General features: G+C 58.6%; 1 protein-coding gene across 1 annotated transcript; it reads left to right on the plus strand.

The window, feature by feature from the left end:
• Nucleotides 1-6,797: 6,797 nt before the first annotated feature.
• On the plus strand, nt 6,798-7,808 carry OLIG2 (oligodendrocyte transcription factor 2; the record flags this gene model as incomplete). Its single annotated transcript, XM_079922853.1, has 1 exon — nt 6,798-7,808. The coding sequence occupies exon 1, from the start codon at nt 6,837-6,839 to the stop codon at nt 7,806-7,808; it is 972 nt and encodes a 323-aa protein (XP_079778979.1). The 5' UTR covers nt 6,798-6,836.
• Nucleotides 7,809-13,071: the final 5,263 nt, after the last annotated feature.

The following is a 13,071-nucleotide window of genomic DNA, read 5'->3' on the forward strand; positions in this document are numbered from 1 at the left end:
GGGCAGCAGCCTGAGCCCATCTCCGTCCGGGCCCCCCCCCCCCCCCCCCCGCACATTATAAGACGACCTGTTTGCCTTGAAGGTGGGGTGAGGGAGGGATCTGTCACCCTGCCTCCACATGACAGGGAGTGACAAACGTGGTCCTCATCCGGCAGTTTTGAATTTGGTTTAACAAGAGGGCAATGTTGTACCCCTGACGCTGAATTATTTTTGTCTTTTGTGGTATGTGGAAACTCCAGGAAAACTCTTTGGATGTAACTGTCTTACCACCACCACTTACTTCTATTTACTGAGCCCTCCTGGGGCCTCTTCCTGCTCTGGGTCCCCCGGGGATGCAAAGTGAGTTGGGGCACAGTGAGGACCCTCAGGGACCTCCCCTGCTGCAAGGGAGCCAGACCCTCACAACAGAGCAAGGTGGACCCTGACGGGGAGCAGGGAAAGCTCTGGGTGCTATAGTGTCTCAAGAAGGAGGTGATCCCTGAAAGGCTAGTACAAGACCGGATGGACCAGAGGAAGGGCAGGAGGAGGTGGAGGGAGCACATGAAGATGAGGAAAGAGCAGAGCCCATCAGGTACTCCGGGTCCTGAGAAATGGAAGGTGGAAGGGGAGAGGCGTATTTGCACGTGTGTGCATTCCAAAGTATTCACCAAGCACCCTCCACGTGTCAGGTCCTGTGCTAGGCGCTGGGGCTGGGGATGACCCGGACCACTCCGGTCACTGAGTCTCATAGGGAAGACAAAGTATTTGTTTGCAGAGTTCTGCCTTCCAAGGGGGACAGGATGAGCAGCCGGTGGAGGCCAGGTGGACCCGGCAGTTGGCGTCAAAAGGCTCTGGACCTGATCCTTAAGGCAACAACGGGGAGATGCCATGCTGCTACATTTTCCAATATAACAAGGCAGGCCATCCACCCAGTGCTCAGAGCAGGCGTTCACCCCTCTGTATGTGGAAGTAAGAGGCTCCACGCCCTCCACGCTTGCAGCTCCCCACCCGGACCACACGGGGTAGGGGAACGCATGCATTTCCTGTCCCATCTCCGGAAACTGGCCTCTCAGACGTGTTACCTGTAGCCTGGAAGTGTCTCTCCCACACTCAGAAACCTGTTGCTTCCTCTAATGGAAGGTCTTAACCCCAGGCAGGGTCAGGGGCTTCCTGGTCCCCTTTGTGCACGCCATCGTATACTCGAGTGGAGCGCACCCCACCTCAGGACTCGCTCTCCAGATTCACCTCTCTGTTCACCCTGATCCCCCATCTTCCAGATTAATCTCAATGGGGGGAGGGTGTAGTGGCCTAGTATCTCAGGGATGGCGGGAGAGAGTGGATGGAGGTGTCGGATTAAGCCGCTGAGGCCCTAGGACTTGGGATCTTGTGGGCGGAGTTTGAACTCAGCCCCTTCCCTGATCTTCAGTCTTCAGTATCTTCATCTGTAAAATGGGAACAATGTTCCTTCTTCTTAAGACCAAAGGACTTTTGCAGAACTTGGGTAAGATAACAGTTTGTAAGGTGAGATCAATAAAAGTTAGTTCTGGGTCATTCCTTGGTCCGATCCCAACTTCATTCCTCTGCGAACTTGGGGGGCATGTTAACTTCAATGGCAGGGGTCCTTAGGAGCAGGTGACAGTCATGGGCTTGATGGGGGGCGGGTGATCCAGATGCAGGGATTGACTGGAGGGAAGGGGCTTTTAGTTTGGCGGGGGTGGTCTGCTTTTTTGTTTGTTGTTTCCCTTTAGGTGACACCTAAGCGTGAACCAAGCCAGGGCAGGGGGTCCTTTATTCTCAAAGCCTCACGGTCACAAATATTAGCAGAATAAAGAAATCACAAAGGGAGGATATCATTCAACCCTCTCATCCCCTTCTCAAAGCTCACAGCAGACACACCCTTAGAGGCCACAAGTAGCTTCTAGAAACTCATTTTAGGAATGAGAGCCTGAGGCCAAGAGCAGACAACCCGAGATCCCTAAGTTTTGGATGCCCACCGCCTCACTGGCTCCATCACCATGCTGCCTCCCGGGACCTGCCCCTCTGCTCAGGGGACCTTGAACAAATGGCCACACTCCTCTGAGGGTCAGTTTCCCCATCTGTAAAATGGGAGTAAGTAATACCTCCCTCCTAGGTCAGGGAGAGATGAAATGAGATGAAATCTGTCCAGACCCACTAGGCACAGCTTAGATCACCTCTAAGTGGCCATTAGGTGGAAGTCACTACCCCTGTCATTCTAAATGCTCCCATATCCCCAGCAATCCAGATTACAGACCTCCTGGTTTACTGTGTAGCCCGAAGAAATACACACGCACCTTCCACCACATTTACATGAACTTTACCAGTTTGGTTTCACACCAGCCCACGTGCATATTTGCACGTGTGTGCATTCCAGAGTATTTACCAAGCACCCTCCACGTGTCAGGTCCTGTGCTAGGCACTGGGGCCGGGGATGACCCGGACCACTCCGGTCACTGAGTCTCACAGGGAAGACAAAGTATTTGTTTGCAGAGCTCTGCCTTCCAAGCGGTCTGATCGCTCACGTTTGGACGCCAAACGCTAGCATTCCGCTTCCCTTCTGGTTTCCGAACCAGGAGCGATGGCTGCAATCTTTTTTCTTTTCTTTCCGGGAGCCTCGCCTCCCACCACCAGCCCCGGACCGCCCTGCGAAAGGACGCCGCTCTCCTTGGCACCCGGGCTGAGACGCTGCCTGAATGTGCGCAGGAACTCGGAGAAGGGAAAGGCGAGAACAGGAAAGAAAGGCCCGGGAGGAACCCGGGAAGAAGTGGGAGGTCTGCGCCTTTGGAGCCCCGCGCCAGCCCGCCCCGGCCCGTTTGGCACCAGCTCCTCCCGGGCCGCCAGGCGGCTGAGCAAAGGCCGGCCTGACACTCACCCGGCCTTTTGTGGGAGGAAAACACAAAGGAGAGGGAAAAACACGTCTTCCGTTTTGACGGAGGAGGCCGACAGCTCCAGGACGCCTGGACCAGCCAGGAACTCCCGGAGCCGGGCCCATTAGCCTCGGCAAGTGAGCACTCAATTTCGCGGGAAGGGGCTGAGGCCCAGCTGCGCGCGCGGGTGGGAACCGCGGTGCCCGGGACACTCCCAGGACGCGCACACCAGGCGCCGGGCGCAAGACCTGGACAAGTGCCGGGCCGCCTCGAGGACCCGCAAGAGAGCAAGCGCCACTGGCCGAGCTCTACTTTCTGATTATTAAGGGGGTAGGAGGACTCTCGGAGACGGAGCGAGAAGTGTTCGGCAAACTACTTGCCCAAGGGCTAAAGAAGCCCAGGGGACACAGTCCGCTCCCACCTCCCGAGCAACTCTCTGGCGACTGGAGGATGTTGGGGAAAGGTGCCCGGAGAAGGGGCCCGCAGCCTCGAGCTGCCAGCCCGAGCTCCGGAAGTGGGGAGTGGGGATCGCGAGGTGCCGGTGCACCGCCTCCGAACAGTCACCACTGCCTCGGCTCCGTGGCGCGGCGCTGGGGCCCGGAGCGTCCTTACGCGCGCCCACGCGGGAACCTGGCCAGTAAGCCAGCTCTCCTGCCTCCGGACTGTGCCTTCCCAGGCTCGGAACCCGCGCCGTGCCAGGAGGGACCCCCCCCCGCCCCCGCCATCTTCGCCCCTGCTTCCGACTCCAGGCTTTGGAACAAGCGCGTAAAGAACCGCGCACTCTCGTGGACCGCGCAGGATGCAGGACGGCCGCCGGTGGCTAAAGCAACAAAAGGAACGGGGGCTCCAGGACACGTGCCGCCGGCTGGACTAACCTCAGCGGCTGCAACCCAGGCACGCACTCGTTGCGCCTGCTGGTGTTTATTAGATACACTGGCGTGCTCACAAGTCCACGCCCCGGTTGGTGGCCCAGAGCTCACAGCCCCACGAATGTCCTCACCGTCGGTGGCCGGGGAAAGCCCAAGGAATGACCCGCAAATACCCGGGCTCTGCCAGCTCCCCACCCCCGCTCCCTGCGTTCTTCTAAGTGCCAGACTCGCCTAACTGAACGGTGCTGGGTCATCCTCCGTGACCGGTGGACGACACATCTCCACGCTTCAGTTCTTCATGTTTTAAATACATATTTAACGGATGGCTGCAAAGCCAGCTGGGAAACGCGCGGGTTGAAAAATAATTCCCCAGAAGGCACGAGCTGGGGCTTGGGGGAGAGCCCGCCTGGCTTTCTAGTGGAGACGGGGCTGGAAGACTTATCCAGAAACTGGGAGCAATAATATGGGTTTCTTTTTGTATTTGTTTATTTTGTACCTTTCCTACTTGAGGGCGAATTATTCGCTAAGTTTATTTGTTTGTCTTTTTTTCTTTTAAGCCGTACATGCAAGTTAAAATTTCCCAAAAAACGGAGGTAACCAGAGGCCGGTAACACTCCCTGGGAGACAGGGCTGAGGCGCGTTTGTGTGTCTGCAGTATAAAGGTCTAGGGTCCTGGATCTGAAGAAACTCACCTCTGTACTTGAAATGTATGGGTGTGAGAAATTCAACTAGTGAAAATGTCTGAGGTTAGGGAGACGGCGGCTGCCTCTACTATAAAGGAACCACCAATGCTCGCATCTGCAGTACAGGCAGGGCTGCGCTGTAAAGGGCTGGCTTTTTTTTTTTTCCTGTAGGCTTGCTACAGACACAGTCTCTTGATTTTCCCATCTGTAAAATGGGTGGAGGCGCCAGTACCACACGGAACTACCTCAGTTAGGCGCTTCTCCAGATCGGGTTGAATTCCTCACGGTCAAGGATTTCCAGGTTTGGGAGCTAGGCTGCGATGGGTAAAACGTGATCCACCGCGGCCGCAAGCGGTTGGATCTTTCTGTCTGGCCCACGGTGTGGAGAGGTCTTCGCCCAGGCTTGAGGCTTCTTTTTACAGACAAAACAGCTTTGTCCCCTACCCCATGGCGTGGTGACCACCACAAAGATGGTGCAGAAAATACCGTCACCTGGTTCCCATGCTGTGAGGGGATGCTTAGCTCTGAGCTCGACTCTCCCCTTGTGTTAGCGTGCTTACTATGCGGAAATACCTCGTCCCTGTGTCTACACCACCGTCAACTTTATGAAGAGTGTGATTTTTTTCAAAACACCGTTCTGGAGTCGGTCCCCTCTTTTCTTCCCCGCCTTCTTCCTCGCAAGGCCCTGCACCCAGCTGGGGGCGCTACTGGCCGCCGGCCGAGCTGCGGCAGCCGCCACCTCTTAGAGGCGCGCTTAGAGTGCGAGGGATGTAGGAGGTTTGAGCCTGGTTATCTTGTACGTTTGCAGCTCAAAATGCCCACGTGTTGATGAAACCCATGAGGTGGGAACAGGTGGCGAGAACACACACACACACACACACACACACACACACACATACAGAGAGAGAGAGAGAGAGAGAGAGAGAGAGAGAGAGAGAGAGAGAAAGGGCGGAGACTCCAGCCCCAGCTCCTGGGTCGCCAGGGTTATCCGCGCGAATCCCCAAGATTCAAGCGCCTTGTGTATCAGGTTAGTTTGTGCGCAGAGCCCCCATCCCGTCCCGTCCCATCTCCCAGCCTGACTTTGTGTTCCTGTATTTTAATAGAAATTTGACCATGTTCCCTCCTCTCTCCCTCGGTCCCAACCGCTGTCCTCTGCACTTCCCCTGCGAGCCCGCCCTCCGCCTCCCCTTAGCCTCTCACACGCCCCCTCCGGGTCCTTGCTCCAGTCCCTCCCCAAGAATCTCCCGGCCGCGGGCGCCCATTGGCTGTGCGCGGGGAGGAGGCGTGTGCCCGGCCCGGCGAGTTTCATTGAGCGGAATTAGCCCCGATGACATCAGCTTCCCAGCCCCCCGGGCCGGCCCAGCTCATTGGCGCGGTGGCCCCTCCAGGACCTGCACTTTGTTCCCCGCCCCCGCCGCGGCCACCGCCGCCGTCGCCGCTGCCACCGGGTTATAAAAACCCTCCGAGCCGGGAAAGGTGCGGATGCTTATTATAGACCGACGCGACATCAGCGCCTTGGGCCGCTTCTCTGCTGCAGCTTTTGGGAACGAGCTCCTCTAATTGCATCCACAGTAAGTGTCCCCGCCCCCCAGCAACTCCAGCCTACATCCCAGGGACAGACGCCCCTCACTTCGGCTGCGACCCGGGAAGCTCCGTTAAAGGGGACGCAGATCCCTCCCCTGCCCGCCTGTTCTCCTGAGCGGCTTCGCTGCTCTGACCCTTCCCACAGTGACCGCAGCACACCTTTCGCCCAAAAGCGAGAAGTCGGGGCAACAGTAGCTTCTTCTGCCCAAGTGCCGGTCAGCTGGCGAGCCCCCGGCTGGCCCCGGAGACAGCGCGTGGAATCTGGGCCCGGCGCGGGCGCTGGGTGCCGGCCTATGAGCGTGTGTGTGCTGCGCGCTGTCGATGGAGATACGGTGGATGCGTTTGAGGAACCAAATAAATACTTCTCTATTTAGATCTCCACCTTCCCAAAGAAAAGCCCTCACTTGACACTCTTTCATTCCAGCTCTGGAGATCCTGCCTCCCCATTCCTAATAAAAGGCATAAAAACCCTGAAATGCCACCCTCACTGAGGGGCACCCCATCCTCCCTGGATTAAACCACCTGTGGATGAGAGCGGGGTGAGGTAGCAGGGAGGGAAAAAGAGATGACTTTAGCGCACCTGCACGCCGCAGGAAGGAAGGCCAGAGACAGCGAGGTGCACCAGAAGCGACCGGCCACACGCGCCTGCACCCCGCGCTGCGGTGCAGGCGGGAACAGTTTTTCTGTCTCACTGACCGAGTGCCTCTCGATCTCAGTCTCGATTCTGATCTCTACCTCTCTCGTGTTTCTTCTCCTCTCCACAGTAGGCGTCCGTGGAAGCTCTGAGGACCGAGGGAGGGAGGACCCTGCGAAAGCTGCGACTATCCCTCGGGGCCATGGACTCGGACGCCAGCCTGGTGTCTAGCCGCCCGTCGTCGCCAGAGCCTGATGACCTTTTCCTGCCCGCCCGGAGCAAGAGCAGTGGGGGCAGCGGCTTCACGGGGGGCACCGTGTCCTCGTCCACGCCTAGCGACTGCCCGCCAGAGCGGAGCGCCGAGCTGCGCGGAGCCATGGGCGCGGCGGGCGCGCACCCGGGGGACAAGCTGGGCGGCGGTGGCTTCAAGTCATCCTCGTCCAGCACCTCGTCGTCCACGTCGTCAGCGGCCGCGTCGTCCACTAAGAAGGACAAGAAACAGATGACTGAGCCCGAGCTGCAGCAGCTACGCCTCAAGATCAACAGCCGCGAGCGCAAGCGGATGCACGACCTCAACATCGCCATGGACGGGCTGCGCGAGGTCATGCCGTACGCGCACGGCCCGTCGGTGCGCAAGCTCTCCAAAATCGCCACGCTGCTGCTGGCGCGCAACTACATCCTCATGCTCACCAACTCGCTGGAGGAGATGAAGCGACTGGTGAGCGAGATCTACGGCGGCCACCACGCCGGCTTCCACCCATCGGCCTGCGGCGGCCTGGCGCACTCAGCGCCCCTGCCCGCCGCCACCGCGCACCCCGCGGCCGCCGCCCACGCGGCGCACCACCCGGCGGTGCACCACCCCATCTTGCCGCCGGCCGCTGCGGCCGCCGCCGCCGCTGCAGCCGCCGCCGCGGTGTCCAGCGCCTCCCTGCCCGGCTCCGGCCTGTCGTCGGTCGGCTCCATTCGCCCCCCTCACGGCCTGCTCAAGTCTCCGTCGGCGGCGGCGGCAGCCCCGCTGGGGGGCGCGGGCGGCAGCGGCGGGGGCGGCGGCGGCTTCCAGCACTGGGGCGGCATGCCTTGCCCTTGCAGCATGTGCCAGGTGCCGCCCCCGCACCACCACGTGTCGGCCATGGGCGCCGGCAGTCTGCCGCGCCTAACCTCCGACGCCAAGTGAGCTTGGCCGGTGCAGGCGCGTTCTGGCGAGCGGGGCGGGAGGGGGCGGGTGGGGGGCGGAGGCTGCGGGGAAGCAAGGACTGGCCGGCGCTGGGCCCTGGGAGCTCAGTTCCAAGGAGGAGCGCGGCACCGTGGGCTGGGGGTGGGGGCAATGGTGAGGACGCAGCACCCAGGAACGGAAGCAGTGGAGGCGCGCACTGCACAGTGGGGAGTGACAGGGGCATTTGCTCCGGGACCTGGTTCAACCCCCTCTGGCTTTAAACAGCGCTGCTCGGGTAGACACCGTTTTATATGAAGGCACAGCTACGTGGATCCCTTCCTCCAAACCCCCCTTCCCCCGAAAAAGAGGTGATTCTAAAAACTGTAGTTTCCCTGCGAACTTGGCCTCACACGGCCGGGGCAGCCCTTGGTTATACCGGGGAGGAAAGGAGGGAGGGGAGCGTTGGAGATTTCCTTTCCTGCCTCCTCTCTGGGCGGGAAGGAGACTCTCAGCCACACTCCAGAAGCCGCTGTCTGGGCCTTGCCCTCACGGGTCGTCCCTGGCCCAGGGCCAGGGGTACCAGTTGGTCAGAAGCTGGTATTTGGTACCAGAAGCACTTACGGTCGTGTCCAATCTCCACATGTGGGTAAACCCACAGCTGTCTCAGAACTGTTACCGTTCCTCCCTGTCGCTCCTATTGGTTTGGGGGCTTGTGGCTTTCTAATAAAATCTGTCGATGTTCCTTTTTCAACAGTATGAGCAAGCTTTATAGACGATCAGAATAGAACCACTTGTGGATTGGAATAACCTAAAACTGTCGACTTTAGGTGCCGGTGTTTTTTTAGTTATTTTGAAGTAGAATCTCCCTCCCTTCCCATTCTTTCCATCTCTGAGCACAAAGTGATTTGATTTCTTACCTGACTGGGAGCAGTCATTTCGGTACCCGAGGGTTTGACAGAACTCAAAGGATGTTGCTGTGAATATAGTTTTGGTTATTTGGGGAGTTCTGTTGGCTTTTTAGTTTTTTCTTTCTTTGATGTGTAAATATCAATAACGAGGTAAGTGCGTGCTGCGGAGCTGTTTGCTCACATGACTGCCAGTCCTACCCCCTCACCCCCCAGTCTAAGCCGGGTTTCTTCTATATTGGTTTCTTTTTGCCAGTTTAACACAAATGACAAACTCCTCCGTGCTTCCTGTCTTCCGCAAACCGCCTGGGCGCTACCGGAGTTGCAATATGGGCTTCACGGCGTCTGCACGTAACATCCCGCCTCTGATCGCTGCCCCTTGCAGAGAGTGTATCATCTGTTTTATTTTTGTAAAAAGAAAAAAGTGCTAAATAATATTTATTACTTGTTTGGTTGCAAAAAAATGAAATAAATGATCGAGTGTTGAGATTTTAAATAAAATTTAAAGTAAGTCCGGTGTTTTCCAGCCTTGTGGGTGGGAGGAGGTGTGGGGAGCTGCCTGGGGAAGGGAGTGCAGGATTCCATCCCTTTCGGCCGGATTTGGGGACCGTTCTGCTGGTTTTGCCCTGGAGAAAGATAAAAGGGTTGTTTGCCTATTTTCCTCCCCCGTAACAAACATACTCACATTCTCTTTAAAACACGTTCTGAGCACATCCTCCGGGCGCCTCTCACAACTCGTTTTTATTTTTATTTTCTAACGCCTAATCCGGAACTCCTTTTGCCTTTGGTTGAGGATTATGTTAATTGAAAGTGAAAATTTCCCTCCCTGCTCGAGGAACTTGGGGCCTCCGGAGTGAGGCCCGTGCCTTTGACTGGGCTGTCCGGGCGCTCGGTCTCCTGCCCTGCCGCGATTCCATTTGCTCTCTGCTGAGAGGTGGTCGCCCACCCGCATCCAGCTCGGGGCTTCAGCTGAGGACCAGCCACGTGAGGCCACCCCCGCGACCGGCATCGCCACGGTGTTCCCGGCAGAGCGCTGCGGGAGCGTTTGGCGCGGGATCCGCTAACCCTTCACTCCCTTCCCTGCGCTGTGCACGACCCTGCCCCGGCGCCCACCCCGGCCTTGAACTGCAATATGTCAGGTGCTGGGAACTGCCCGCGGGGAGCGAGACTGTTGCGAGACGCGCTTTGGCCTCGTGCTCTTCCTCCAGGGCCACCTCTGTTTTGTCGCCGCTACCGGGTTCTCCACAATCCAAAACTGCAATACAAATTTAGGACGTGGCTCTTAAGAGAGATTCTGGGTAAAAGTTAAAAAGCTTCGGCCTTTCCCGATCAAGGAAGAGGACAGACCATTTTGCAATCTTTCAGCCCGCCGGCTTACGGAAGAACGCGCACCCTTGAACGCAGCGAAGTGCGGACGCAGTGGACTGGTCCCGCGGCCCTGGGCCCTCTCGCCGACGACGTCTTTGGTGGCCACCGGTGGAAGGTCCCTGCGCCTAGGGCCCCCCGGGGCGGGGAAGGTTTCCCCGGTTGGAACCCCACTTCTTGAGGTCGCCCCTGAGCCTAAGGAGGACACCCCTTGCCCGGGAATGAGGGTAGCTCCATCCCCTCGCTCGGGGACAGGTGCTTCCAGGTCCTCCAGAAGGTACTATCGGGCTGCTGACCTAAACAGCAGGCAGGCGCCCAGGGATGGGTACTGTAGGCCTCGTACCCGGCTTCGCTTTTGACGGAAGGCTGGGAAGAGGCCGAGGGGCTGCGGAGGGGAGAATAAAGGGGGTGGGGCCCAAACCGCACCACGCGAATCCAAGAAGAGAGTAGGGCAGGATCTAGTAGCTTTTATTTCGAAATCCCATTTGAAACGAAAGTTGTTACGAATTCAAAGCTGGGTCCTGCTCCAGCCGAAGACACAAACAGAGGGGACCCCGCGGGATGCGGGTAGGGGGTGGGGCTCCGTCGCAGTCTCAGCTTCCTTCACCCACCTCAAGCCTTGACGTGTGCAGCCGTGGGCTCCCGGCGTGCGCGGTGTATGCATAGAGGGGCAGTTGCTGAAACAAATAAATCAAGTCTTTCCCCACAATCCCCATACCCAAACTCTCGGCCCGCGTCCAGCCGCCAGTCTCGCTAGACCTGGGCCTCCAAGGAAGGAAGGCCTGGTTCCAGCCAGGCTCCGGGCCCTCCCCGGAACCACCCACCTAAACCTTGCGCCCAGCCACGGATCTGGGCCACCACTTGGGAGAGCGCAGCGTCCTCGGACTCCGAGTCGGCGCGCACAGGCGCACACGAGCGCGTACGTCCGCCCGGGGCAGGTGGCTCCTTGCAGAGCGGCCTTAGACTGGGGGCAGCCCGGGTGGGTGACTCAGGCCAGCGGTTGGGCTTCGGAGTAGAGCGAGAAAGAATGTTATGCTACCACGCGGACTTCCAAGGCGCACCCACAACCCCCAGTGAAAGCGAGGGGAGGGGAGAAGGCGGTGGCTAAACGGTCCCGGGAGAGACGCGGTCGGTCCGCAGGGCACTGGGACGGAGGCCCCCTTCCCGGCAGCATTAACTTCTCTCGTGCGCTGGTCTACAGCTCAGCTTCCCCACGCCCCACGTGGCCCTTGCAATTCCTCAGCTCTCAGCCTTGGGGCCCAGAGACTTCTGTCACCAGCCCCAAGGTCTTCGAGAGTCTCTCCAACCCCTCCCCCACCATAAAAAGCCGCTGACTTAAGGTTGAGGGGCAGTGCTTCCTCCATGGCCTCTGTCCTCCAGAGCACTGTCCTACCTCTTCACTCCCTTACTGGGCAGCAGACACAGAGAAATGACTGTTCCCTGGATTCTGTGTTGGAGAGCATGCCAGAACCCCTGGGTGTTGTCCTGCACCTCTAGCGCCCATAGGGCTGAAACTCTGAATCCCAGGAACAGGCAGTAAGCCAAGGGGCAAAGCAAAGCTTCACACCTAAAGCACATCTCAGTTGGGAACGTTGCTGAGACCCAAGGTGTCGCACTCCCTCCGAGAGGATGGCTGTAGGAAGAACTATACCGGGGCACTCATGCAGTCTGGGGTTGGGACAGCCCAGCAAGTAAGACCCGTCCTTCTCATTCCCAGACTGAAACCAGGGAAAAGCCCTGAGGCCAGGGCATTGGGTTTTAAAGCCCCCAAGACACTCTCAGTGCTGGAGAGCTGTCTGTCTGCCTCGCCTTAGGGCAGAACCCACCTAGCAATCTGTCTGAACTCCCTCTACTAAGTAAACACCTTGATGCCCCCTAGAAGTTCACCAAAAGCCAAAGATTCCCCCTATACAAGCCCACCTCTCATTTTAAGTCCTTCTTTTAGTATGGACTTGGGGCCAAGTCTGGGTCTCCACACACATGCTCCACAGTACCAGTAAGGATTATGGGGGTCTTTGACGGGGGTCCTACACCAAAGGTCTCAAGACTTTGCTGGCGACAGGCTCTTCAGTCATTGTCTCTGCAGACCTGTAAGAGGGGCCAGATTCAGGCCTGGCGGTTCTCAGGGTAAGTTGTTGCTGCACTGAGCCCCACCCTGGCTGAGGAGGGGTGCCTGTGGAACAGCAGGGAGCAGCACGCCACTCCGTGGCTTGGCGGCTGCAGACAGACCATAGGCTAGACCCCTGGGGCTAAGCCCTCCACCCCCTGTCAGGGCAACGGGCCAGCCTAGGCAGGGCAGAGACGGGCATCACCCCTCACTCCCATCGCTACTTCCCATCTCTCTCTTGTGACTGCTTTGTTGCTACAGGGCCGCATCCATTTGTGGCTGGGGTTAATGGGGGGAGGGGACGCTGCAGAGAAGAACAGATGCGGCCGATCGGGGAGCAAGGAGGCAGCACGAGGCTGCACCTCGGGGAGTTCAGGATACTAATAATAGGCGGAGGAGGCTGGAAAAGGAGGCACTAACATTTATGGAAGGCTAGTTGGTACAGAGCATCGCGCGGAGAGCTTTGCGTGTGTTATTAATTCATTCAATTCTCCCGGTAACCCTTTGAGGATGGTGCTACTATTATTCCATTTTACATGCGAGGAAACTGAGGCACAGGGAGGGTGAGTGGCTTGCTGAGGGGAGGAGACAGTAAATGGAGGCGGCAGGGCTGTAATCTGGGAGTCTGGCTCCAGAGCCCACCTCGGGGAGGTCGCCCCATCCGCACCAACGCCCCCCTCGCCGCCTCCCGCTCCAGGCTGTCCCCAGATTCTGGCTGAGCCGCCAGCCTCGGGAATCGTCGGAGCTCCCGCGCTGCAGCCGGCCCGCACCACGCCCAGCCCCCTTAGGTGACGCTCTCAATGCTTCCCTTGTGCGCCTGGACCCCATCTGGCCCCGACGCCCCCATCTGGACGGCGGGCGGTGCAGAAAGGCCTTAGCAATTAGCGGGCTCGGGTGGGCGCGCGGC

This window comes from Stenella coeruleoalba (assembly GCF_951394435.1).
Source record: "Stenella coeruleoalba genome assembly, chromosome: 5".
In the NCBI taxonomy this organism is placed as follows: Eukaryota; Metazoa; Chordata; class Mammalia; order Artiodactyla; family Delphinidae; genus Stenella; species Stenella coeruleoalba.